Genomic DNA, 27,899 nt, shown 5'->3' with positions numbered 1-27,899 from the left:
CAAAGTAGATTGGTTTATGTGTATTCTACTTATCTCTTAGGGCTCATTCCCACTTAATTTTTTTTGCGTATGATTGCTACATGTGTTTTCATGAAAAGCAATCATCAGTGGCGTAATTAGAGTCCGATGGGCCCAGTGTAAGATTTGAACCTGACTTCCTCCCAAAGGTTGGTTAGATGTTTGAGCCATTCTAAATCCAATAAGGACATACAAGTTGCACCTCCTCCCCCATTACGTAGTAATGTCCCCCATATTGGACTTCTTCCTGGTATATATGTTCAGGGCTGCCACCAGGAATTTCGGGGCCCCATACTGGCAAAATTTTCGAACCCCCTTGAGACTCCGCCCAAGCTCCACCCCAGCTCCGCCTCCATCCCTCGAACCTTCCACAGTCCCACCGCCCACTCTTGGAATAACTCCACTTCTGCACCATGTCCTCACCAATCACACCGTAACAGTTCCCATCGAACCATATCACATATATTGCCAGCAGCTTTTGTTTTGGCCAAAAGATTTTTTAAGCCGCCATCACGACAAGTCTTCTGGCCGGGCCCTACTCTACTCTAACCTATTAAACATTTCTTATAATAGCCAATACTCTTTTAGGTATATTTTTATTTATGGGAATGTGTCACATAACCTTTTTTAAAATGACCAATAATACCACATACAAGAGACAAATACTGCCACACCATGACCAAATCACATATTACCATCACATAGTGACCAAATAATACCACATACAAGGGAGAAATACTGCCATACCGTGACCAGATCACATATTACCACCACATAGTGACTGAATAATGCCACATACAAGGGACAAATACCGCCACACCATGACCAGATGACATATTACCACCACATAGTGACCGAATACTACAATACTGATCATTAATAAAAAAACAATACTAATATTACCATAAGTACTAATATACAAAGGAGCTCTCTACATAATATACAGTGTATAGTGTCAGTGTACAGGTAACACACTGACTCACCGGTAACGTCTCTAGTTGAAGTCTTTCATCTTTGCTTTTCCTCTTCCACCATCACTTCTTCCAGCCAGGGCTCATCTCTGCATAAAATAACACAGTTATGTAGAGTAGCTTCCAGAGCACATTCCCCAATATTTCCCCAACTTCTGCACTACACCAGATGAAGAAAAAAAAGCGACATAGTGCCGCCCTGCACAGTAACAGGACCCCCTCACTGAAAACAGTATCCTCAAAAATAAAATACATCACAGCAGTAATAATATCCATAATTAGCCCCTACAGTAATATCCCACATCTTGCCCCATGTCTCCATCCTGCCCCCATGTTTCCATTCTGCCCCATGTTTCCATCCTGCATCCAATGTCCCCCATTCTGCCCCCCCCATGTTTCCATTCTGCCCCATGTTTCACATTCTGCCCCAATGTCCTCCATTCTGCCCTCATATTTCCATCCTGCCCCTAAATGTCTCCTATTCTGCCCCCATGTTTCACTTTCTGTCCCCATGTCTCCATTCTGCCCCCTATGTCTCCATTCTGGCCCCCAAGTCTCTCCATCATGTCCTCAATGTCTCCCATTCTGCCTCCATGTTTCACATTCTGTCCCGTGTCCCCCATCCCCCCCCATGTTCCCATCTTGCCCCCAGTGTCTCCCATTCTGCCCCAAACTCCCCCATTCTGCCCCCATGTTTCCATTCTGACCCTCATGTCTCCCATTCTGCCTCCACGTCTCCCATTCTGCCCCCACGTCTCCCATTCTGCCCCCACGTCTCCCATTTTGCCCCCACGTCTCCCATTCTGCCCCTATGTTTCCATTCTGACCCTCATGTCTACCATTCTGACCCTCATGTCTACCATTCTTCCCCCCATGTCTCCCATTCTTCCCCCCATGTCTCCCATTCTTCCCCCCATGTCTCCCATTCTGCCCCCCATGTCTCCCATGTTTCACATTCTGCCCCCACGGTGCGGCTTTAAAAAAAAAAAAAAAAAAAAAAAAAAAAGTTTCTCCTTACCTTGCCGCTCTCCAGCGGTGCTGGGCTCTCCCATCACCGGGAGCACGATCGCTGGCGCATTACAGTGACGTCATACGCCAGCAATGTGCGTGCTGACGTCAGCCACCGGCCTGTAATTGGCAGGTGGCTGTTAACTATTGCCGTGTGGGGAGGTTCCCGCACGGCAATAGATTTAAAGTGAACGTGCGTCCACGTTCACTGAACCTGCAGAATCCTGCGGCTGGGGCTCAGTGAGCAAAAGAACGGGGGCCCAACCGGGCCCCCTCTGCTCACTGGGCCCCATACGCCAGTAAGGGCAGTAATACCCTGATGGCGGTCCTGTATATGTTCCCTATCCTGGTATATATGTTCCCCTTTCTGACCTCATCCAGGTATATATATCCCACATCCTGGTAAATATGTCCTTTCTTCTGGTATATATATCCCCCACCCTGGTATTAAAGAATTATGCTGCTGTTCTTTAATGCATAGAAAAATAATAAATTATTCTACTCACCTTCTGTCTGCTTCCCCACCACGTGGCATCCTCTTCTGAAGACGGCAGCTGATTTCAGCTTGTAAGCGACTGGGGGCGCATAATGTCACTGCCATGCGCCCCCCAGTCACATGAACGCCGATGTCAACTGATTGGCCGGCAGCTTGTGTTGCAGCCCACAGACCCGGTGGATCTCTGCATCGCAATACACTTCAGCTGAATGTGCTTCCGAGGACGCACATCCAGTTTAAATTTGCGCTGGCATCGGATGGCCCCCCCACCCACACTGCGATTGCGATCGTTGCACCCCTGGCACTCATACCTATGGTAGTCTATGGGGGCTGTTCACATATCCTCCATTTTTTGCGGAACGAGATCCGTGCAAAATTGTGGAAACATGTCCGATATTGATCCAGGTGTCGGATCAAACTGTGCAATGAAAGTCTATGGATGGATCCTTGAAAAAGAAAATTCACAGACTAATAGATAGGAGACAGTGCGTAAACAGAGAAAAACTGATGAAACTCTAACCAGGCTCTGATGCTCTGCTGAAAATCTGATAAAATATACTGATGAAACACCTTCTGTTTTTCTTCTATGTGAAAATGACTGAATGAGGCGGATCTTTCTATATGATGTTGAATTGTAGCAGATGGATTTTTGAATTGTCGGCAAATTGCAGAAAGGACAATTTTAAGAAAAGTAAAAGACTTGGTGAAATCTTCATATACAAACTATTAGGATTCCCCTCTGCTTGCCGGTCCCAGCAGTTGTCACGGGACTTTAAGTATCTGATTTACTGTGCATACTTTTGGTCACTAGCCGACTAGAGTCTCAGCCACGTGTCGCAATGTCCTGTTGAGAGATGCGGCTGAGACTCTAATCTACATGAGACCAAAGGTATGTAGATCGCATACTTGCGGTCATGTAATGACCACTGGAACTTAAAACCTGAGCCAAATCCTAACAGTGTGTGCACCAGCGGTGGGGAACCTTTTAAAGGGGTTGTTCACTTTATCTTTATTTTAAGCCATGTGGACATGATGTTGTGGCACTTACTAATATATAGCAGTACACAGGGCCGGCTCCAGGTTTTTCTGGGCCCCGGGCGAAAGAGTCTCAGTGGGCCCCTTTAACACATACCACGATTCATGATGCAGAGATACAGCGGAGAAATTATATATATATATATATATATATATATATATATATATATATATATATATATATATATATATATATATATATATATATATATATATATATATATATATATATATATATATATATATATTAGTACAATGCAAAGATTTCACTTCTTACATTACATGAGTGATATCTATTGTAAATTCCACAATAGCTCAGAAACCGGTGAATCGCTCCACACAGAATACTGGCCCCCATATAAGGCTCCATACGGAATACTGGCCCTCATATAACGCTTCATACAGGATACTGGCCCCCATATAACGCTCCACACAGAATACTGGCCCCCATATAACGCTCCATACAGGATACTGGTCCCCTTATAAAGCTCCATACAGGATACTGGCCCCCATATAACGCTCCATACAGGATACTGGTCCCCTTATAAAACTCCATACAGGATACTGGCCCCCATATAACGCTCCATACAGGATACCGGTCCCCTTATAACGCTCCATACAGGATACCGGTCCCCTTATAACTCTCCATACAGGATACTGGCCCCCATATAATGCTGCATGCAGGCTGTTACCCCCCACATAATGCCCCATACAGGCTGTCCCCCCCTTATAATGCTCCATGCAGGCTGTTACCCCCCACATAATGCCCCATACAGCCCCCCCCCTTTTAATGCTCCATGCAGGCTCTTACCCCCCACATAAGGCCCCATACAGGCCCCCCCCCTTTTAATGCTCCATGCAGGCTGTTACCCCCCACATAATGCCCCATACAGGCAGCCCCCCCTTATAATGCTCCATGCAGGCTGTTCCCCCCCACATAATGCACTATGCAGGCTGCCCCCCCTTTATAATGCCCCATGCAGGATGTCGCCCCCCCCCCTCTATATAATGCCCCATGCAGGATGTCCCCCCCCCCCTCTATATAATGCCCCATGCAGGATGTCCCCCCCCCTCTATATAATGCCCCATGCAGGCTGTCCCCCCCCTCTATATAATGCCCCATGCAGGCTGCCCCCCCCTCTATATAATGCCCCATGCAGGCTGCCCCCCCCTCTATATAATGCCCCATGCAGGCTGCCCCCCCTCTATATAATGCCCCATGCAGGCTGCCCCCCCCTCTATATAATGCCCCATGCAGGATGTCCCCCCCCCCTCTATATAATGCCCCATGCAGGATGTCCCCCCCCCTCTATATAATGCCCCATGCAGGCTGTCCCCCCCCTCTATATAATGCCCCATGCAGGCTGCCCCCCCTCTATATAATGCCCCATGCAGGCTGCCCCCCCCTCTATATAATGCCCCATGCAGGCTGCCCCCCCTCTATATAATGCCCCATGCAGGCTGCCCCCCCCTCTATATAATGCCCCATGCAGGCTGCCCCCCCCTCTATATAATGCCCCATGCCTCCATACATTAAAAAAAAATCAAATACTCACCTCCCTTCTCCTCACCTGCTGCCGCTGCCCGCTGCTCGCTGCTCGCTGCTCAGCTCCGGACTCCAGCGTTGTCGGCGTCTTCCCGTTCAGCGCTCCCTGTGACGGCTCAGGGGAGGGCGCGGTGAAAAGACGTCACCGCGCCCTCTGACCTGAGACGTCACAGGGAGCGCAGAGCAGGAAGACAGCGGATCTGCGGAGGCACGGGGAGAGGTAAGTATCGGGCTGCCGGGGCCCTGAGCAAGCGGCGGAGAAGGGCTGGCGCTGACACCGCTCTCCTCCGCCCATAGCCCAGCGGGGTGCGCGACCGCCAGTGGGCCCCTCTGCCTGCTCAGGGCCCCGGCATTTGCGAGGGTGCGCCGGGTGCTGACGCCGGCCCTGGCCGTACAGGTTCTCCTCTGCCCCCTTGCTAGTGCAGCTTTCCTCATAGACTACATCATGTTTCTGTTCACAAAATGGCCGCTAATGGAGGGACATGTGACCAGAGCTGTCCGTCAGCCTCCTCCAATTGAATAACCCTGCACACTGGAAAACTATTTTTCAATTAGAGGAGGCGGACGGGCATGTCCCTCCATCGGCCGACGTTTTATGGACTGAAGGTACGTGAGGAAGGATGCACCAGCAAGTGCCGGAGGAGATAAAAGATAAAGTGGAGAATACTTTTAAAGCTTCACATAGACAGATATTCAGCTGAAATAAATATATACTCATCCAACTCATACCTGGAATTTCACAGCTGCATCTCTGATCCTCCTGCTGTCTTTCTGTTTACCTTTACTGCTGTGGTGAAGTCGAATGTATCACATGTGACCACTGCAGTCAATTACTGACCTGAGCAGTTTTGTGCCATAAGTGATTGGCTGCAGCCATTACTGGGGTACACAGAACATCGCTGCTGCAGTCAAGGTAAAAAGAAGGCCAGCAGGGAGGATTGGGATGCAGCACTGCATCGGGTATGAAATCAGTGGGTATTGTAAGGTAGCGGTGTTCACACCGTGCAGTAACTGAGGCAGTGACCCAAGCAAGTCCAACATAAGCAGCTTTTATTCAGCAACTCACGGGTAAAACAGAAAGTCCTCCGGTTCGCAGCCGGGTTAACATCAGTCCATAACAACGGTTGCCGTGGGCAACGGCCGCTCCGGGCCGCTCAGAGCCTGACGGGTGCAGAGCCTTCCCAGGCGTAGGTTCAGCTACACACAGGCCCGCCAAGCTTTCCTGCTATGTTCCTAGCAGGTTCCAACACTGAACAACACTAATCCTTAATGCAGGGTTCTTAAAGGACCTGTGGCAAGAGCCGCTGGAAAACCCGGGTTGGAGGGAGGAGGCCGCCCCACTGCCTTCCTGTAGCCTCCTCCAAGAAATGAAGGCCCTGCCGGGTTTTACTTAATCTGCCTTAGCCAGATAGCCTAACCAGGTCAATGCTCACCTTCATTCCTGAATTGCCGCCGCAGCTGTGTCTGTGACTGCAATGCACTCCAATGGATTTAATAGGTCTCTGTACACATTCTGGGGGATATATAACGTCCCTCGTACACGATCTCGGTCACTGCCTCACAGTATATATTATTTATTTTAGCTTTAATGCTGTTTATCTGCAGCCTTTTAATTAACACCACCAAACCTTTTTAAAGGAATCTGTCACCAGTTTTTTTCCACCTAATCAGAGACCAGCATGATGTAGGGGGAGAGATCCTGATTCCAACGATGTGTCACTTACTGGGCTGCTAGTGTAACATGGCATGGACCAGTAGCCGTGGGCGAGGTACTCTCTTACGCCCCGGCACATTACATGAAAGGAGGAGGGGGGGTCCTGGCTGGGTGTATGGACTTCGTGGGTGCATGTTACCGATGACTTTCGTTGGCTAGGACCAGATGTCGAGGACTTCAATGAGGGAGACCACCACTCAAAAATAAACTTTTTACGATAACTTGGTGGAGATTATATAAAGAAGATAGCGGATACACAGCTTAATGAATGTTGCCTTCACAATACGGAGCATTTTCACACAAATTCCCATTTTCTTTCTCTCTACTCGCTTGGTGTCTGTCTCCTCTAGTTCACCTGCCTTCTCCACAGTCCAGCTCAGTACTACAGTCCAGTTAATGAGAGTCCTATTCTCAACCCGCGATTCCGCGTTCTCTTTCCTCTAAAGGGAACTAGTTTGCCAGTATGGCTGGTACTTATCTTTTCAGCTTCTGATGCCTTGGAACTCCCGTCCTGGGCACTCTCTTTGTCTCACATTCTCTGTTCCATCCTGGCCTGTTACCTCTATGAGGTATAAACTCGGGGCCATACTGCTAGGCGTCATGTCCCAGGACTTGTCTTTGGTTCATCACTCTGTCCTCTGGACACTTCTCTCCCTCTCTCTCTTTCCTCAAGATCACGCTATCCACTGCTTTGGTCTCCACTCTCGTCAGGAACGCCCATGTCATGGGGCTCTACTCACTAATCAGACCATAGGTCTACTTTTACTGCACGTTGGGCCAAATCTAACTTCCTGTTAGGAAACTATCTCTGTCCCTTCACCCTGCCCCCTCCCACTCTGGGCTAGTCCCAAAGACTAACACTAAGTCTCCCTAATGTTGGGCAAAATGCAATCTATCACGAATAACGCATAGCATAATACACATTACACTTCAAGGTACATTTACAACTATACACGTGTCTTCAAGGGGGAATGTGGGCAGTATGTCAATTTTCTTACATTTGCTTTAGTTTTGATAAAATCACTGCAGGCACCACCGGTTCTTGGTGAAGTTATGACTACAGTATTTATTAGTTTATTCTGTAGACTGTTTTTGAAATCCTATATTTGAACAATAGCAGTTTAGTGATACTTTCAAGCAAATTTCCCCTTTTGCCAAATATTGATATTTTATAAAACATTTTATTTTTACCTATTTAATGACATTTTTACTTAAACTGATAAAAAGGAAATGGGGGGAAATATAAGGGTGCGGCCAGATGGACCATCTGGGTCATGTAATGGTCTAATAGGATTTTGTGGGAGAACAGGGGTTTCGCCCACAGAACCAGCGGCTGATTTTGATTGAATGTGGAGTTTTGCAGGTGAAGCAGCCGTCCATCATACATTCAAGTCATTTTTATTAAGGAGCAATTTTGAAAACAGCAGCAGTGACTGGAAGCTGCGACTTTGATCCGCTCAGGCAAGAGGAATGCAACAAAGTGCAGCCAGGTCACGAACAAATTGCAGTCGCAGACAATTCACATTGTGATCAATGGCAAAATAGAGAGCGACCTACGGGCGAAAATCAAGCAGGTTTTGATTTTTGGTGAAGGCTGCATTGTACTTGCATGCTGAAATATCACTATATGCACAATAATTAAGTGAAATCTCACAGTGCAACACTGCAATCTTTGTTGCATAACCAAAAAGCCATGCAGCTCAGCTCTGGATGTGACTGGAGTATAGGACATGATGCAACAGCAAAATAGTGACTGCAGCTCTGGATGTGACTCCAGTATAGGACATGATGTTGCATAGAATATTCAGTGCAGCTCTGCTGGTGACTGGAGTATAAGACCTTATATAACAGTAGAATAGTGACTGCAGCTCTGGATATGACTGGAGTATAAGACATGATGCAACAGCAGAATAGTGACTGCAGCTTTGGGGGTGACTGGAGTATGAGACATGATGTAACAGCAGAATAGTTACTACAGCTCTGGATGTGACTGGAGTATAGGACCTGATTGAAACAGCAGATTAGTGACTGCAGCTCTGGAGGTGACTGAAGTATGAGACATGATGTAACAGCAGAATAGTGACTGCAGCTGCACTCCTTCCTCTTGTAGTCTGATCAATTCCCAGCTTGTCTGTCTGATCCTATCTATAAAGCCACGTTCACACGTTCAGTATTTGGTCACTATTTTCCATTTTTGGCTTACAATTACTGATGTAAAATACTGATGTAAAAAAATCACCAAATACTCAACGTGTGAACATGGCCTTAGTGTCGCTGTACTGCCATGTCAGCTCATGTGCAGTGCAATCTTTAGTAAAGGAAAAAAAATCATGAACGGTGTTTTTTATTTTTTTGCGAGACACGAAGGTCAGCAGAAAAAAGCACCTGTGAAATAATGGACGGCTAGCAGCAATCCATCTCACAATGCCGGTAGCGTGGGTTTCTGCAGCACTGCTAATTTACTGCTCAGGGGACGTAAAAAGTGTAATTTTACCATTATAGATTATAAACCGTTTGTTCAGATGTGCGATATTGGAGATAATGATGCCCTTGTCCCCTATAGATTGTAATCCAGGAGGTATTGCTGTAAATCATCATGTACTGCGCCATTGGTATAGACAGTAAATGACCCATAGTCAGCTGACATTGCTCCAGTGATTTGGTCTTTCTGATAATATGTTGGCACATGATTAAAAAATACTAAAAAGGATTTGTAGCTGACCTTGGACCCTCGTGCATCATGTGTGCGAATACTCTGCCAAAACCTCCCTTTATCAGTACAAACAGCAGATCTTCCGGCCCTAAGTCGAGAAGCTCTTGTGATTTTTGTGCCCACCTTGGTGACGGGGGGCTGGCATGGCTCTCAAGCTGCAGATCAAAGTTATGCCTGTTTGCTTTGTTTCGACAGTTCAAAGAGGAAGTGATGGTTGGGTATTACACAGGTTTGAGTCCAAAAGCTTTTAACTGAGACTTGATATTTAGAGTAACCTAATACCGAGTTCCTCTAACAATTGCAAATCTAACAAGTAACAATTTGCATAAATAGAAAGTCCCTGATGTAATGTTATTAATGGGTGTGCTGGGCATGGGCAGGAACGTTATATTCCTCTTGGGCTCTGTTCACACTTGCATTTTGCAATTTTTTCTCCTCTTCCGTTCTAGTCAATGGGGTCAGTTTGTATCTGTTACGTACCGTATCAATATTCTGTATGAATACTCTGTGTGTTACTACCAGAGTGTATCTGTAAGGCCACGTCGCCACTATCAGTATTTGGGCAGTATTCGGTCAGTATTTTTTCGCAGGAGTGGGAGCCAAAACCAGGTGAGGAACAATCAGAGAAAAGGTATAACCAATTCTACATTTATCACCCACTCCTGGTTTTGGCTCCCACTCCTGAGAGATTGCTATTTGTGCAATTCGGTAATATATCTTTAATTGACTTTAGGTATTTAAAACTTTAACATGTGAAGAAATGGTAAAGTAAATAGCTAGCAACCACTATAATTTAATGATATCGGATATAAAATTGAAAAACTTTTTTTTGGTGGTTATTTACAAGGGGTTGTTCCTTTAAATCAAATCCAGTCTGTGACCGCAGACTTTTGAATATTCACAGTGTGCACACTGCACGCTGTCAGGATTCTCTGGTGCGAGGAGCAGGTGAGAGCATGACCGCATGTATGCAATTTGCATACATGTGGCCACATGCAAACTAGATGTGCGCGGCCTTGCTCAATACAAGTGAATTGAGCAAGGCCGGAAACGTCTAGTCGGAATGTGGCCGGAAGTATGCAGATTGTCCGCTCTCTGCTCTGTGCTGACTGTGAGGACTCACAAGTCTGCAGTCATATAGACTGGCTGCAGACTTGAACCCCAAGTCGGGACAATCACTTTCATGGAAATCAGTTTTAGTGATTTCTATAATATGGGTTCTAGCTATGAATTGCAATAGTTGTGATTTTTTACTTATGAAGTAGCTGACATTTTACTGGGCAAGCAGAGTGGTCTGTAACTCCTCAGTTCTCAGCCTGCTATCAGCTGTAGGCTTGAGCACTTGGAAACTGGCATTCATTGCCAGATGCGGGGCGGCACAGGATGGTAGCATGCTTAAAAATGGATTAGGACACAGTGCATTCCACTGATAAGGGAAAATTAGCTTCATAGCTTTGGCTCTGGTGGAACAGTAATACCCCTATCGTGCTGTACCCATCGTTGCACATACTGTACATACAGTCCATGTTCCTTATGTAATCCAGTTTGAAACAGTTGTTTCTGCCCTAAACAGATTTGTCGTCTTATTCCAGGCAGCTGTTTCTTCTTTATCACAGCAATTAGTTCAGTTACTGATATGGCCGCTATGTGCGGGATGTTTTCCCTCTGGAAATTGTGTTCATGCCTTGCTGACATCTGTATTCCACTGTACTCCACAGAGCGGCATTGTAGTCTGAAATCTCATCTACATAGTGGAGTGTGAATTCTGCACTCGCAGCCAAGGAATGATAAGGACTTTCCCAATCACGTTATTGCACTTAGGTATTTACAGCACCCATTAGAGGATGAGACACGGTACAAGAATTTCATAAATGCTTTTAGATTCTTTTATTCGTAAAATATTTTTCTTCTCTATTGATAGCAAAAATTAATAAAATCATCATATAATTTATTTGGATACACCGCTTAAACATTGAATACTGGTTTCTCATTCAGTCCCATTGCCCCTGGTGTATAACATCCAGCACCCCGTTATGCTGTCATCTCTTGCTAACTAGCTCATTGATACCAGCGCAGCGTGGTCCTATAGTAGGACGTCACCAGTGTAACAAGTCAGGTCATGACATTTCTTTCCTCCTAAATATTCCACAATCACCTGTAAGTGATATTATTGAAAAATGGAAGCCATAAAGAACCGCAGCTACTCAGCTGTGAAGTGGCAATCCACATAAAGTTACGGAGCGTCACCAAGTATTGTGGCTCAAAAGTGCGTAAAAGTCACCAACGGTTTTCTGCCTCATTCACTGCAAATTTCAGAACCACTTCTGAAATTAACATTGGCACAAAAACTGTGTGCTAGGAGCTTAATGACATTGGTCTCTATGGTTGAGATGGTATATGCAAGCCTTACATCACCAAGAACAATGGCAAGCGTTGGATGAAGTGATGTAAAGCCACCATTACTTGACTGTGGAGCAGTGGAAACATGTTTTGTGGAGTGACGGATCATGTTTCTCTATCAGGTATCTGATGGACGAGGCTGGTTTTAGTGAACATCAGGAGAACGTTACCTCCCTGACTGCATAGTGCCAGCTGTAAAGTTTGGTGGAGGAAGGATAATGCTATGGGTTTAGTTACTTCATCCCAGTGAAGGGAATCTTAATGCTTCAGCATACAAGACATTATAGACAATTGTAGCTTCCAACTTTTTGAGAACAGTTTGCGGATAGCTCTTTTCTGTTCTAATCTGACTGTGTCCCAACGCACAAAGCAAGGTACATAAAGGCATGGTCAGGTAGGAGTTTGCTTTGGAAGAACTTGATAGATCACCCAAAACTCATCAAAAACCTTTTAGAATCAACTAGAACAGAGATTGAGAGTCAGACCCTCTTGTCCAACATCCTTGTGTTAGGGGTCACCTGATGAGGTGGAGTCACCCAGCCATGGATCAAGGGTGATGGCACAGTTGGCTGGATTTTCAGGATGGCACATGGATAAGCGAGACATGTGCCATGGCCAATGGGCTATACTGGACAGCGGACTAACAAGTAGAGTAGGACACACCAGAAGCTGCAGAGCTAGGAGTGTAGACAAATGCAGGAGCTGAAGATGTAAAGTAGATCAGGAATTTCTGGAGTGTAATGTGGCCACAGGCCCACTATCAGTATTTGGTCAGTATTCGATCAGTATTTTTTCTCAGGAATGGGAGCCAAAACCAGGTGAGGAGCAATCAGAGAAAAGGTATAATAGAAACAAGTCACCAATTCTGCATTTATCACCCACTCCTGGTTTTGGCTCCCACTCCTGAGAAAAAATACTGACCGAATACTGATAGTGGGGCAGTGACCTTACAGTTCATAATGCTTGCAGCCGGTTCCAAGTTAGTCAGCAGGTCTGAGGAGTAGAAGATGCAGGTTGCATAAAACACAGGAGTTTGCAAAGATGATTGCAGCTGAAGGAACTGGATGGTGGCAACCTCCAAAAACAAATGGCAACTAACACATTACTTACTGAAAATTCATGTCTACGTTGACCATAAAAGACGTTGGGAGATAATGTCAGTGAGGTTTGCTGGATAGCTTATGAAACCACACCTGGAGCACAGCAAAGAGTGGTGGCCATAGAGGAAGGTAGCACAGCTTGGCCCTAGAGTTGAGACAAACGTGTAACACAGTGTCTGAACTTATGAATGCTCTTCTGGATGACTGGGGAAAAAAATCACCAAAATTTTGTAGAAAGCCTCTCAGAAAAGTGGAAGTTGTTACAGAGATGGGAACTAACTCCATATCATTGCCTATGGATTTAGAATCAGATATCCTAAAAGGTCCTGTAGGTGTAATATATGTAGGTGCCCCTATACACTTGTCCATATAGTGTACGTATGCTAATGTACCACTTATTGTGGATCTCAATGAGTTCTAGGAGCAAAAACATAAGAACAAGGTCATGGAATTTTGAGATGGCTTCCAATATTTGTTATTTTATGTTGGGAAATTTAGTTCTGTAATTTCCTAATGCATTTCATTTGAAATATCATCATATTATTTTACAACCTTAACTTGTAATATGCATGAACAATAGAAAAAGGCTATGTGCCCACGTTGCGGACCTGAAGCATATTTTTTACGCTTCTCCCTGGCGGGAAAATCGCATGCGGATATTACATGCGGTTTTCCCGCCAGGTAGAAGCGTTTGTGAGGCGTCTTTGCATGCATTTCCGCATGCGGGTTATCAAGCACTTCTCCAAGCATCACTTGGAAAAGTGCTTGACAACTTGTTCAGAATGGTAAAAAATAAAAAAATAAACTTTATACTCACCTTCTGATGCATTCTCTGCCCCGTCCGGAGGCTTGAGCGGCTCACGCTGTTGTGTGCAGGACCTGTGGTGGGTCACATGACTCAATGACGTGGCAGGTCCTTCAGACAACAGCGCGACGGAGGGAAAACATCAGAAGATAAGTATAAACTTTATTTTATTCTTTTTTTTACAGGTTCTTTGGTACCCAGGTCTGGATGAGAGTCTCCTCTCATCCAGACTTGGGTACCATCCGCACATTGATTCCGCAGCGCTTCCGCAAAATTAATGAACATGCTGCGGATTTTTGACCGCAACATATACGCTGCGGAAAAATCCGCAGCATGGGCATTGACATTGCGGAATGCCATTGGGGACCATGGGGTGCGGATATACATGCGTTTTTCAAGCGTTTACGCTGCGGAAATTCCACGTAGCGTTTTTCAAGCGTATATGCTGCGGAATTTCCGCAGCGTAAACGCTTGAAAAACGCATGTATATCCGCACCCCATGGTCCCCAATGGCATTCCGCAATGTCAATGCCCATGCTGCGGATTTTTCCGCAGCGTATATGCTGCGGTCAAAAATCCGCAGCATGTTCATTAATTTTGCGGAAGCGCAGCGGAATCAATGTGCGGATGGTACCCAAGTCTGGATGAGAGGAGACTCTCATCCAGACCTGGGTACCAAAGAACCTGTAAAAAAAAGAATAAAATAAAGTTTATACTTATCTTCTGATGTTTTCCCTCCGTCACGCTGTTGTCTGAAGGACCTGCCACGTCATTGAGTCATGTGACCCACCACATGACTCAATGACGTCACCGCAGGTCCTGCACACAACAGCGTGAGCCGCTCAAGACTCCGGACGGGGCAGAGAATGCATCAGAAGGTGAGTATAAAGTTTATTTTTTTATTTTTTACCATTCTGAACAAGTTGTCAAGCACTTTTCTAAGTGATGCTTGGAGAAGTGCTTGATAACCCGCATGCGGAAATGCATGCAAAGACGCCTCACAAACGCTTCTACCTGGCGGGAAAACCGCATGTAATATCCGCATGCGATTTTCCCGCCAGGGAGAAGCGTAAAAAATATGCTTCAGGTCCGCAACGTGGGCACATACCATCCTTATAAAAGCCCTTTATTTCATGTCCTTAAAACATTGCAACAATGTGATCATGTGGACGCTGGACGGACTTAACTTAACTTGAAATATGCAAAGTGGCACCAATACTAGCTTTTCATATTGTTGATTAAATGGTTACCATCATATTAAGTTATATAGGATGGTAAATGATAAGGATCTAAATAATGTTTCCTCACTTAGTGTATTATGTTCCCTGGTCCATGGAGGATGAGGCATTGTGTATGATTTATCGAGTGTTATGGATGTCAGGATGATCCAGCTCTCAAACCAGATGTTTCATATATGGAAAATATTTTAGTCGGGGTAGTAAACACACCATTAGATTTACAGGTCTGTAGGGGGAATAGTTCCAGATCTTCATTGAGGGCTGTTACTTTAAATCATATATTAAAATATTGTGGGAAATTATGGATACAAATATCCTTTGAGATGTTTTATTTTTTTGTTGTTCATTCCTCATAGAGGTGCACGACCATACACCACTGCTACTCAGCGCAAAGAAAATCACTTTGCTTGCCATACTAAGGTGTCAAAAATGCCAAATTTAAGATCTTCCTCCTCCTGTTTTCTTCCAAAATATGTTTTGGTGATGATTGCAATCATTAAAAAATGTTTGTGCCTAGTGTGAGACAGTGAGGGGAACCATATGCGAGGGCCATCATGTATCCCCCATGTTCTTAGAAGCATACTGAACCACTGGAGAGCATTATAATCACAGGCACAGCTGTGGTTACTATGCAAAATATAAGTAAGTGGGGACTGGGTCAAGTTATTTGAGCAAGTCAGTTTACGAAAACCTGTATTGGGCTTTTATTTTTGGAGAGATCTGTAGGATGGTAGTGGGACGGATCACTCCCTCCAGTCCGGGCCTTACAAGTGGCCCATGGCCACGGTTTTCATTTAAACCTGCAGTTAAGGTTTGGGTGGGTCAGTTTTGTGTTTGGATTTTCACATCTAGCAGAGCTGAAGGCGCTGTGGACGTATGCCTGGCTGTGTGAAGCTAACACAGACCAAAGCCAGCAACATGGGCAACCATGATAGCATCCGAGAAACTTACGGGGGTGCAAGTGCCAGCGGCACTGGACTTTATTTCCTTATTCCCAGCTGCAATCCAGAGGTGAGCAATTTCCTGTGTGCAGTCTTTAGACAATAAAGGACGTTTTATTTAACTTGGTTGGGTCACTGTCTCACTAAATTCACTGGTGGAACCGTTGCTGCCGTGCTATGTTATGTCTTTTGTGCTATTGCTAGATAGTATTAAGTCATTTAGTTTAGGTATGAACTTTAGTATCTATATTATTGTTTTTTGCTGCCATTTGATGGATACTTCAACAAAGTTGTGACAATATGTTTGACAAATTTGGGTAACACTGCAAGTTTGTGGCAGATATACTGATATAAGAAAGTTTGCGGATATAGCTCAACCCATCCAATATATGTATGTTGTTCAATCTCGTTCCTGGGCAATCCACTTCTCTGTGCACGGATAAGGCTTGTGAGACATCAAGCCATTTTGCTCAAAGTGATGAGAGAGGTTTTTCAATCCAGCAAAGTGAATTAAAAGCAAAAAATTCTTTATTGTGACTGCACTAAAATAGCATAGCCATAGAAAAATACTGACGCGCTTCGAGTCTGGCTGACTCTTAATTGTAGAAGACTAAGAGTCAGCCAGGCTCAAAACATGTTATTTTTCTATACCCACGCTACTATTTTTATGAAGTCACAATTAAGAATTTTTCTTCTTTCAATTCACTTTGCTGGATTGAAAACCTTTCTCATCATTTGTGGCAGATATACCTCAGTCATCAGATAATATCTTGGTGGAACACCACTTATAGCGGTGAGGAGGTCTGCTTTGCTGCGGAGTGTTGTGCAGGGTCATTTAAGATTTAATGGAAGTTAATGGTGACATTCCTGGGTCAAAGGGAAGAGAGGGGTCAATACCATAAGTACTTCCATGCTCCCTGATAGTGCTGTAGCAAACGTAAAAGGTCCTGTTTCCACCCCATAGACACACAACATAATACACACATGCTGTGCAGACAGCTAGTAGGAAAAGAACACAGCAGAAACACAAAAATGCCTGTGTCATAGCCAGCTAGCAGGTGGTGGCCCTAAGTATACAAGGTGCTCTTCTCCAGGGTTTCGGAGAGCCACAAAAAAGCCAGGAAAAAGCTCCAATCTAAACTGCAGGTGGTTTCGTTTATTTCTGGTAGAAAAGACTGGCCCACCAGTACTACCAAGCCGCTACCTCTTGTAAGATTGTTGGAACTATCAAGCTTATTGCCTCTTAAAACAAACTGTTAGCTACCAAGCTCATTGCTTCCATATGAGTACAGATGTTGTTGAACGGTCTCCCATGTATTCCTGCATTCCTTGCACCTTTCTTAGAATGAGGGACATCATCACTACACCCACGGGCTCTTCTAGCCTATATAGTTAAAGGGTTACACCACCACAAACATGCAAACACATTGCTCATTTCATACATACCAGCAATATTTAGACACAGGAACTTTTTTTGCAAATGATTCCAAAAGTTATATTTTGCATGTTGTAACCCAGTAAATAAATGTTTCATCATGGTACCACCTCTTCAAGATTGATAGTTATAAATGAAAGTGTGCTGGTGCATTTCTACCTGGCTTCATTTAGAAGTGACCATTCTGGTGTTTTTTTTTTATTTCACTGCTTTAGTGGTATCACTAATACATGTTCCATGCCCTAGTAAAATACTTACCAGCCGCCGTCGTCTTCTGTTCTTGGCGCCGCTCCAGGTCGTTTTCTGCCTTTTGTGACTTGCAGGATCACCCCAGTGTTTTCTGGGCAAACCAGAAGTCCTTTCTCAATCTATGTCTGAGAGCCAAATCGAGGCCAGAACGAGGTTCTCATAGACTTACATTGAAAACTTGTGACTGACAAGTCTGATCAGTCAGGATCTGTGGTCACAAGATGGTGGCATGGGACCAAAGCTGCACCAGGAGGAGGATAAAACAGTGACTGGTAAGTATCGTATATTACTTGGGGCATCAGTGACACCACTTCGGTGGTGAAATAAAAAAAAATGCCGAAGTGCTTTAACTTTTATGATCAGGATACATTGTGGTGCCATTATATACATATATATGCCTCAATTGCCAACAGTCATAATGTTCCTGGGACATTCTAGGAAATGGGGGCACAAAAGAGGCAAGGTTGGGACATATCTACAAATGGGTGCTTATTGAGTGGCTTCCAAGGGTTTAGATGTCCCAATTTTGCCCATTATAATGTTGGTATGTTCTGTATGCCTTCTGTACGTAAAGCAGATGTGGGTGACATAGGGAGATTTTCAGTAGTATGTCATGACCTAGACTTTTTAAAGCTTTTGTTACAAAATTGTTTGGATAAAATAATAATCCTTTTAGGAGCCCAAAGATATACCAAACCCAAAATTGCAATAGAGAACTCCCTACAGCAGTGAATTACAGCTCAATTCCAATCACATGAATGGAGAACACCAAGCTTTTAGCTACATTCGAACCTGATGGACAGCGGTCCAGGGTTTCGATGCTCCCGTGCTGGACAGTATATGGCATTTTTGTGGTGATTATTAATGTTAAAACCCTTTCTGGATAAATGCAGGATTTGAATAGCTTCGCGCCAACTGTCTGAGCACGGGCATCAGCAATAGCCAGGCGGCATGAGATATGTTGGCATCTCACTTGGAAATTGCTGAGTGGTTACAGTAACAGGATGATTAGTTGTGGCTGTACACAGCACATCTGTACCAGTAAAAGACTCTTTATACACAGTTAAGTTGCATTAAGTTGTGAGATTTGATAAAATGTCAGCTGTTCCTTGGACTCAGCAGTTTTCCCATGAAAGTTCTGTATGTGGCATATCTCCTGGGACAAAAATGGAAAGAAATCTAGGAAAAATCTTGGTGGGAAAAGATGCATCTGTCAATGCTTTGTTCTGCTTCTCCCAGTCATAAATTATCATTGCTCGATTCACTGAACTATACTGTGAAGTACTATTACAACCGGATGCCGAGTCTGGACATATATGTGAGAGCATTAATCGGGAAGCATAAAGAATTATGTCCGGCGTGTAAGATTTTGTACAATATACTGGGAACAAAAAAATAATGCTGTCGTTTAAACAGTCCTTTTAGTTCTCTATATATAAAAAATTGATAGAACTATTTCTGGTACAATAGAAAATTAAATAGGTGATGGAAAACATCGAGCTGCACTTGGATGGACTCACGGACTGACAGAATGGAGACGGTGGAGACATTTTTTTTCTCCATCTTCTCATCCAAGAGAATCAGATCACACTATGATCACATTCTGATCAGAGTATGATTTACATATTCAGCCCGATTCTCTCAGATAAGAGAAAATACGCTCTTCTGACCTTAGGCTATGTAATGAATCTCAATGATTTTTGACGAAATGTGTTTCCACTAAGCAGTTTTAATAACTGCCATGGATGACATGGAGGGAGGGCACGTATGTCTTCCCCCGAGAATGGCCACTTCTCAAAATAATGTAGGTTCCAGTAACCGAATCCTTAGTGAACAATGTGTTGTCATGACCTTTAATCTTCAGTAACAATGTATTTGAGAATATAGTGCGGCCCCAAGTGACACTGGAAGAGTCGGAGAATGATGATGGCTTTGAATTCAAAGAAAATATTCAAGTTCCAAGTGAAGCCAGGCTTCATAGTGTACGAAAACTTCTGTATGACTTTTTTCAGATCTATCAAGTGTGTGTATACATGATGTATAGAACTAGCCATTATATTACGTCTAGCTTAGACTTTTAACAGTCTCCCCCTCAGCTAGCTCTGTTTTGTCAGTTTTTCTCTAAGCTCAGCTCCATAAAGTGTGGAGACTAGAAGTTATGACGTCTTCCATTCACTGTACATATAAAGAAGGATCCTGCTCCCCGATCTCTCTATAGCTCGTACACAAAAGCTTCATCCACAATGTGGACACAGTGCTACAAAACTGAGCAGAGTTCTTGTTAATCCAGCACTTGGGATGAAATAAAACCACTACTAGAAAGCAAAAGCTGTGTCTCTGCTTCTATGGGCAGCAGAATGTAAACTGATGAGGCTTTTAGGTGGAGAGAAGGGCATCTATTTTCCTCTGATAAGATATATATATATATATATATATATATATATATATATATCTAACAAGCAAGCGTAATACATTTTTTAATATATGTACAGTTCTTTGCAAAAATTTTAGGCAGTTGTGGAAAAAAATGCTGTAAAGAATGCTTTCAATTGAGAAATGTTAATAGATTAATTTTATCAATTAAGAAAATACAAAGTGAATGAACAAAAAAAAGCAAAATCTAAGTCAAATTCATATTTAGTGTGACCACCCTTTTGCCTTCAAAGCAACATCCATTCTGGGTAGACTTGCATGCAGTTTTTGAAGGAACTCTGCTAGGGAAGTTCTTTGAAACATCTTGGTGAACCAACTACAAATCTTCTGTGGATGCAGGGATATTCTGCTTTAGAATAAATTTAAAGCTAATAGGACACCCCCTTATGATATTACTTGATGGATAAGTATCTGTCTGTATTTCTCAGCATTGAGGACACAAAAAATGGACAACGAGGACTGTAGATGCAGAAGTCGACCAAGAAACTTAGTGCAGGAGATGAAAGACACATCATGCTTATTCCCCTTCAAAATGCGAGGATGTCCAGTAGTGCCATCACCTCAGATCTGGCATCAACCGGTGGGACCCAGCTACACCCATCTACTGTTTAGAGAAGTCTGCCCAGAATTGGTCTTGATTGAAGAATTGCAGCCAAAAAGCCATAACTTCAAGATGGAAACAAGACCAACTGACTCAACTATGCACAAAAACACAGGAAGTGAAGTTCAGAAAAATAGCAGTAGGTGCTTTGGACTCCTAAGTCAAAATGAAATATTTGGCTGTAACAGAAGGCAGTTTGTTTTTGGAAGGCAACAGTGCCGCAAATTAGAGGTTCCATGCAGGTTTAGGGCAGAATTTCAGCAAGTAGAGGTGGAAATTTGGACAGATTTAATGGTGTCCTTAATGCTGAGAAATGCAGGCAGATACGTATCCATCATATAGTACAATCAGGAAGCGTCTGATTGGCTCCAAATTTATTTTGCAGCAGGACAATGAAACCAAACATAAAGCCAATGTCATTAAGAACTGTCTTCAGCATAAAGAAGAGCAAGGAGTTCTTGAAGTGATGATAAGGCCTCCACAGAGCCCTGATCTCAACATCATTGAGTCTGTCTGTGACCGAATGATTTTCACAGCCTACATCTACAGAAGATCTGTGGTTAGTTCTCCAAGTTGTTTGGGACAACCTTTCTGCCAAGTTCCTTCAAAAACTGTGAGCAAGTGATATGTGTATCTAGAAGAATTTGTGCTGCTTTCAAGACAAACTGCTGTCACACTAAATATTGAGTATGATTTAGATTTCTCTTTTAATCATTCACTTTGCATTTTCTCAGTTGATAGAATATATTTATTAACTCGTCTACGTTGTGTTTTTGAAAGCATTCTTACTTTGCTGCATTTTTTCCCACACCTGACCAAACCTTTTGCACATTACTTCTTATAATGTGTTTAGTTCTTCTTTTTGGATGAAAGTTCTGGGGCACAATACATGTTGAATTATCTAAATTTGTGTATTATATATTTTGTGCAATGTTGATTTATATGCCTGCAACCACTTTTTCTTCATTGTATAAGTGTCATATTCACATGTGGTATTTTAGGCGTAATACAGTTAGAGTAATTCTGTTGATTTATCTTCTAATGTGTACATTTTCTCCCTCCTTTTGGTTATTTTTACAGACCGGACAACTGTAGAGGTTGGCCTCTTACAACTAATTGGAGATCCACCACCAGAGCAGATCACTAAGATCTTTGGTCCCGATAAGAACCCTGGCTATGTATTTGGAGAAGATGCCAACACTGGTCAAGTTGCTCAGTACCATCTCCCCAGCCCCTTGTTTAGGGACTTTTCTATTCTGTTCCACATCCAACCAACAACTACCAAGGCCGGAATACTGTTCTCCATCACCGATGCTTCACAGTCCATTGTCTATGTTGGGGTGAAGCTCACGGAGGTCAAAGATGGTAAGCAGCAGATTATCTTCTACTACACAGAGCCTGGATCTCCAATATCGTACCCTGCGGCTACCTTCACCATTGGAGCAATAACTAACCGTTGGACACGCTTTGCCATTGGTGTGGAGGAAGAGGAAGTCGTGTTATTCATGAATTGTGATGAAGTGGAGAGGGTTCGGTTTGAGAGATCTCCTGATGAGATGGAGCTGGAAGATGGTTCTGGACTTTTTGTTGCCCAAGCTGGAGGTGCTGATCCTGACCGATACCAGGTAAATAGCTTTTTAGGAACTGTTCACTTGTTGACGGGTTAAAGTAGTCAATTTTCCATTTGGCATGAATTTCTAAGCTGTAAAGTCAAGAACTCCTGTTGCTTGATTGCACTTATTCAATATATAGATCGATGCCAAACAAAACAAAATGGCTATAAAGTATCCAAACTTATGACATCTAGTCTTAACTTTTGACTGAATCAGTCTCTGTATGTTTTTATTATGCTTTTTTTTCCTAAGGATATAATATTCTTAACGAAGACCAAACTTTTCCTTGTGACCAATTATTTTGTCAGGCTGATTGATTCACAGTATGGCAGATCATGTTCACTTTTATCAGCAGTGCACAGTATATATCCATTATCCAACTTGCATAAATAATTAGTAACCTGATACTTTGTTGGAAGCAAGTTTTTCGTTGTCCGTTTTCGGTACATATACACATTGTGAATACACAAGATATTTTATCAGTGTATGATATAACCAGGTTCTATGAGATCCGACATGACATTGAGCGTTTACCAATGTAGAAGTGTGCTTTAATGCTGCTTAGCCCCACTGCCTATTTTTAATGGCCCGTTTTCCCTGACTAATACATGCTATTGATATTACTAGTGTCCTTTTATGAGGCCATTGGGTCCCCTCTGGCCTCGGAGCCTGGAGGCAACTTTGTTTGCAACCCTAATGATTGGGCGCTTAGACTGTTGCCATTCCCAAGTCTTCCCTGGTGTCCCTCTGAGATAGAATGAAGGTTGGTTCACTCCCTTTTGGAAAGTTATGGGTCTCACATAGGTGGTTATTTTTTTTTTTTTTTTTTACGTTTTTTTTAGGGTATGCGCATATGGTGTCTTTTTGTTACAGGAAGAATCTTCAAGAAAACGCCAGCGGTGTTTTTCCTGAAGCAACTTCTTTGACATGGTTTGCATCCCTCTTGCAGATTTTTTTTAAAAATCACTAGGTTTTTCCCATATAAAGTAGGCCCAGCACCTATACGCCCTCGTATACAGCATTTTAGAATGCTGTATATACAGTACAGACCAAAAGTTTGGACACACCTTCTCATTTAAAGATTTTTCTGTGTTTTCATGACTTTGAAAATTGTACATTCACACTGAAGGCATCAAAACTATGAACTAACACATGTGGAATTATATACTTAACAAAAAAGTGACTACCTCTTGAAGCTCATCAAGAGAATGCCAAGAGTGTGCAAAGCAGTCATCAAAGCAAAAGGTGGCTACTTTGAAGAACCTAGAATATAAGACATATTTTCAGTTGTTTCACACTTTTTTGTGAAGTATATAATTCCACATGTGTTAATTCATAGTTTTGATGCCTTCAGTGTGAATGTACAATTTTCAAAGTCATGAAAATACAGAAAAATCTTTAAATGAGAAGGTGTGTCCAAACTTTTGGTCTGTACTGTATGTCCCTAATTCCCTCTGCATATCACAAAAAAAGTTTTTATTGTACTCACTTATGGCGCTGTCTGGTCCGATGGGCGTCTCTGTAAACTCTGTATTCAGTGAAGACATATGTTCCCATTACTGAGATAGGTGATGACAGTTAGTGCTTTTAAAGTTCTATGGAGATGGGAAGGAGGAGGAGCTAGAGACAGACGCACACATTTTGCTGAAAGTTCTCCTGAAACCACAGTTGCACTTTGAACTCTGATGGTGTGATGCAGACGTATACTGGAACCATTAGATTCCCTGCAGGGACCAGATCAATTCCCCATTTACTGACAATATTGCAGATGGATGTACCCTAATTCCAATAAAACTGTATGGTGAATGTGAACAAAACATAACAGCAAAAATATGAATACCCAGAATTCTGTCTTTTGTGCGACCAGTACGTGACTAATTGACTGGTGTATAATTAACTCTGTAGAGTCCGTCTTGGTATTTTTTGTGCATACAATGCCATATTGATCCACTGTCTATTTTTCTGTATGATGGATGGATCCCGAGTCCATGTCCTGGGGATGTATATAAAATAGCTGTGAGTAATATGCTTGGAATCTACCGTCTTCCATGTGTGAACAAAGCAGACATTTTCATCTCTTGGAAATTAAGGAGACTCTTAGACAAAGGCGAAATTGAGCATCGAGAATGGAAAGATATGTGTGTGATAATCGCTGTACTGGGAGGCCGTTGTGGATGCCGAGCAGCTGAAGGGATGGCAAGTGCTTCGACTTCATGGAGGGCGACGTCCTCGCCAGCAGGAATGGAGAGGTCACTATTACTGCCCTGCAAGCTGCGCAGCGCCAGTGTACACACAGCTTGTGAGGGAAGGAGATTTATATGAGCAGATAGGTTTAGGAAATCGAATAATCCTTAAGAATATACTGAGATAACGCTCCTATAAATAATGGGGCTTTAAAAGTCTCATGAAAAGCTTTTATGGCAGGATAGTTTTACATGGATCTGCACAGCTAATCCTCGCTGACACTGTTAGGAAGTTATACTCCTGTAATGGCTACACACACGGATATCCAGTCCACAAAACTACCTTGGATGAGTTTGACAGTAACGTTTTGGGGCATGTTGGCTAACGGAAGGAGGATCCCCATCTTTACCTGTAGTTTTTTCCCTATTGTATCGTACATGTGTTTAGAGCCATAACATATCCTCCTCCATGCGTTATAGAAATGGGGATCATTAACGCCTGGTTTCTAGCGAGACTCACAAGTCTAATTTTATTTTTTGGCTATGTTCACATTGTATTTTTGGCCTACACACACACACACACACATAGGCTCCATATCTCACCATCCACTGTGAGACTACCATCATTTTATAGACAATCATTTTAGCGATCTCATACATACATTTGACGTGCAACCATTTAGCATCTGATTAGTTATGAAGATTCTTGTCTTCCTGTATTATTTTTCCTCCTGTATTCTGCAGATTACAACCTGTTCTCACATTCCCTAATAGCTCGGTGTGTTATTAGGTTGATTCTCAAGCAAAAGGTCACTGGTTCCAATCAAGGAGCAGTCATGAAGAAGATTTCCTAAGAAAAGAGAAGCCACATCATCCAGCTCATTGATAGCAGTATCTCGGCCAAGAAAATTACCAAACTGCATCATGTGACTGACTCGCCCCCTGGGCCGTGGGGCACTCGGAGCCGGGCAATCGGGAAACAATGGGGGTAGTAGTGGCAACCCGGTTCCGTGGCTCAGGGTGGTCAGACCATTGGTAGTCTGCCATGCACTGTTGGTAATGTCCGACTACGCCACCCGTGGATTGCGGTCAGTGCGAACCGCCGCTGCAAGGCAGACCGCTGGGGCTGATGGTGTATGCAGCTGGGGTAGTGTGACTCCCCACGGGAAGAGTGCGGCCCCAGGGCAGAATAGTGGAAGATGGGGGTGATGGTGTAGGGCGTCCCAGCGCCGTTAGTGCTGGAGGAGCAAGGAGCACACAGACAACAGGTTGCAGTCCAGGGTCTTTACTAGAACAGGTGAACTGACCCACAAACAGGCCCGGCTAGGAGGGGGGGCCTGGACGTCTGAGAGCAAACGGGAAATTGGCCCTGGTCAAGGTGAGGGTGTAGGCCTACCGTGCTCTCTGCGCTCCTTCTGGCTATTTCCTCCTTATAGGGTAACAGCCCACGTTCCCGAGCTCACCGTGTCTTCTCGCCCGTATGGCCTGCAACTTGGGTCCCTTTCTATTCCCGGCCTGGTACAGCTTTGCTGGTCCCTTCTGGTGTGGCGGAACCTCCGGGCTTCTTAGGCCAAGGAATATACAGTCCCCTGCGGACTGGTTATCTGCTGTAGGATGTGGAATCCTCACAGCCTCAGACGCAAAAGTCTGGTAAATTGGGTTCTTTGTCTGCCAGGACAGGCGCACTTCACCTCTTGTCCCTGGCTCGTGGCTCTCCTACCGCCACACGTACTCTTAGTGTGCAATACAACTGTCTCTCCCTGCTCTGGGACACCTCTCAATCCAGAGACAGGTCGTCCAGTTCTCCCTAACCCTGCCCCCAGTTCCAGCTTTTATAGGGGCAGCCTGCTCCCCCTACTGGCCTGAGACAGGAGGTATTGCATGCTAATGTTCCCCTGACCAGAGAACCTCCCCCTTGCTCTCAGACACAGCTTTATTATATTTGTGGCATCCAGGCCAGGGTGACACATGACCGCCATAACAGTTGGAAGAAGACTAAATGAAGTCCGTCCATCCATTCAAAAGCCAAGAGGTGGACGTCCAGGCAAAATATTGGAGTCAACAAGTCGGCTCATCACAAGGTCAGTCCGTTCTGGCGCCACAAACACTGCAGTGGAGGTGGCTCGTATGCTTCATAATAGTGAGATCACAGACATCCATGCAAGAATTGTGTGATGCACGTTATACAAGTCTCGATTGGTGGCTCGAAAAAAGGTAAAGAAGCCTCAAATTCAATATCGTCATGAGAAGCGTCTACTCGACTTTGCAAAAAAGCAAGAAAAGTGGACAGTCCACAGACCTCAACCCAATTGAACACTCGTGGGTAGAGTTGAAGAAAAAGCTGTATACATGGCCAAGTGAGTCAACCAGTATGCACCAACTTTGGGAATGAGCAGAAGAGACCTGGGATCAGATTTCGGTAGAAACATGTTTTGGCTTTTAACATTCCTTCTGGGCATGCTCTCGATCAGATTCAAAGGTGGATTTACAGAATAGTAAAATTTAGATTTTTAGGAGCCAAACAATAACAAAGCACTGACATAACAAGAATCTGCATAACTAATCATATGCTAAATAGTTGCAAGTCAAATTTATGTATGAGATACCCAAGATTATTGTCTATAAAATGATGGCAGTCTCAAGTTGGATGGTGAGATATGGAGCCTGAAAGTCAAAAGTTCAAAACATTGTTACCCTTTTGCTCGTCAGTGTATATACATCAGGAAAGCTCCATTTGTATACAGTGAAGGGGTGGTTCACTACTGGACAACCCATTATTACTAGACATAGAAAGGTTAAAAAAAAAACCAAACACTACCAATACTTCCCGGACTGGTGCTGCTCCTTCATAGTCTGTGCTGTGTTACCTGCCGGTTGCCTGGCATTAAAGCACCACTCCAGCGTTTTTTTGTTATTGTAGCGCTGGAGTGATGCTACTAATGTAAGTTCCCTGCCCTTAGTCTTATACTTACCCGCTGCCGTCTTCCCCTTCTATCGCTGCTGCTCCCATTGACCTCCAGCAGTTTGTGACCTGTCAGATCATTCCAGTGTTTGCTGGAGCTGCACGGAGGTCACTTTTCAGTGCAAGTCTATGAGAGTCTCGTTCTCGCTCTTATAGACTTGCATTGAGAGCTTGTGACTGTTGCCTCTGATGTGGGACAGGAGCGGCTCCGGGAAAAGCTGAAGACTGTGTCTGGTAATTATAATATTAGGTGCAGTGATTTTGCATTAGTAGCAACACTCCAGTGATGCAATAAAACAAAAAAAACGCTGGAGTGGTGCTTTAACATCTTGTGGGTGACATCACATAAGCGCTGCAGCCAATCAGTGGCTGTTAATTGGCTGCAGCATTGACATAACGCCACTACCTGGTGTTAATACCAGGGAGGTGACAGTGTTT

General features: G+C 43.8%; 1 protein-coding gene across 3 annotated transcripts in view; it reads left to right on the top strand.

Annotated features, from left to right (window-relative positions):
- COL18A1 (collagen type XVIII alpha 1 chain) overlaps positions 1 to 27,899 on the top strand; it is a 220,250-nt gene that overhangs the window by 128,560 nt on the left and 63,791 nt on the right. For all 3 annotated transcript variants that reach the window (XM_073646775.1, XM_073646773.1, XM_073646774.1), the window contains one exon: positions 21,784 to 22,328. In XM_073646775.1, the coding sequence (XP_073502876.1) occupies positions 21,784 to 22,328 (545 nt within the window). The remainder of the gene's footprint in view (positions 1 to 21,783; positions 22,329 to 27,899) is intronic.

Source organism: Phyllobates terribilis, unplaced genomic scaffold, assembly GCF_046119375.1.
Source record: "Phyllobates terribilis strain yellow unplaced genomic scaffold, ASM4611937v1 Scaffold_9__5_contigs__length_417890890, whole genome shotgun sequence".
In the NCBI taxonomy this organism is placed as follows: domain Eukaryota; kingdom Metazoa; phylum Chordata; class Amphibia; order Anura; family Dendrobatidae; genus Phyllobates; species Phyllobates terribilis.
This window is presented reverse-complemented; position numbering and strand designations above follow the sequence as displayed.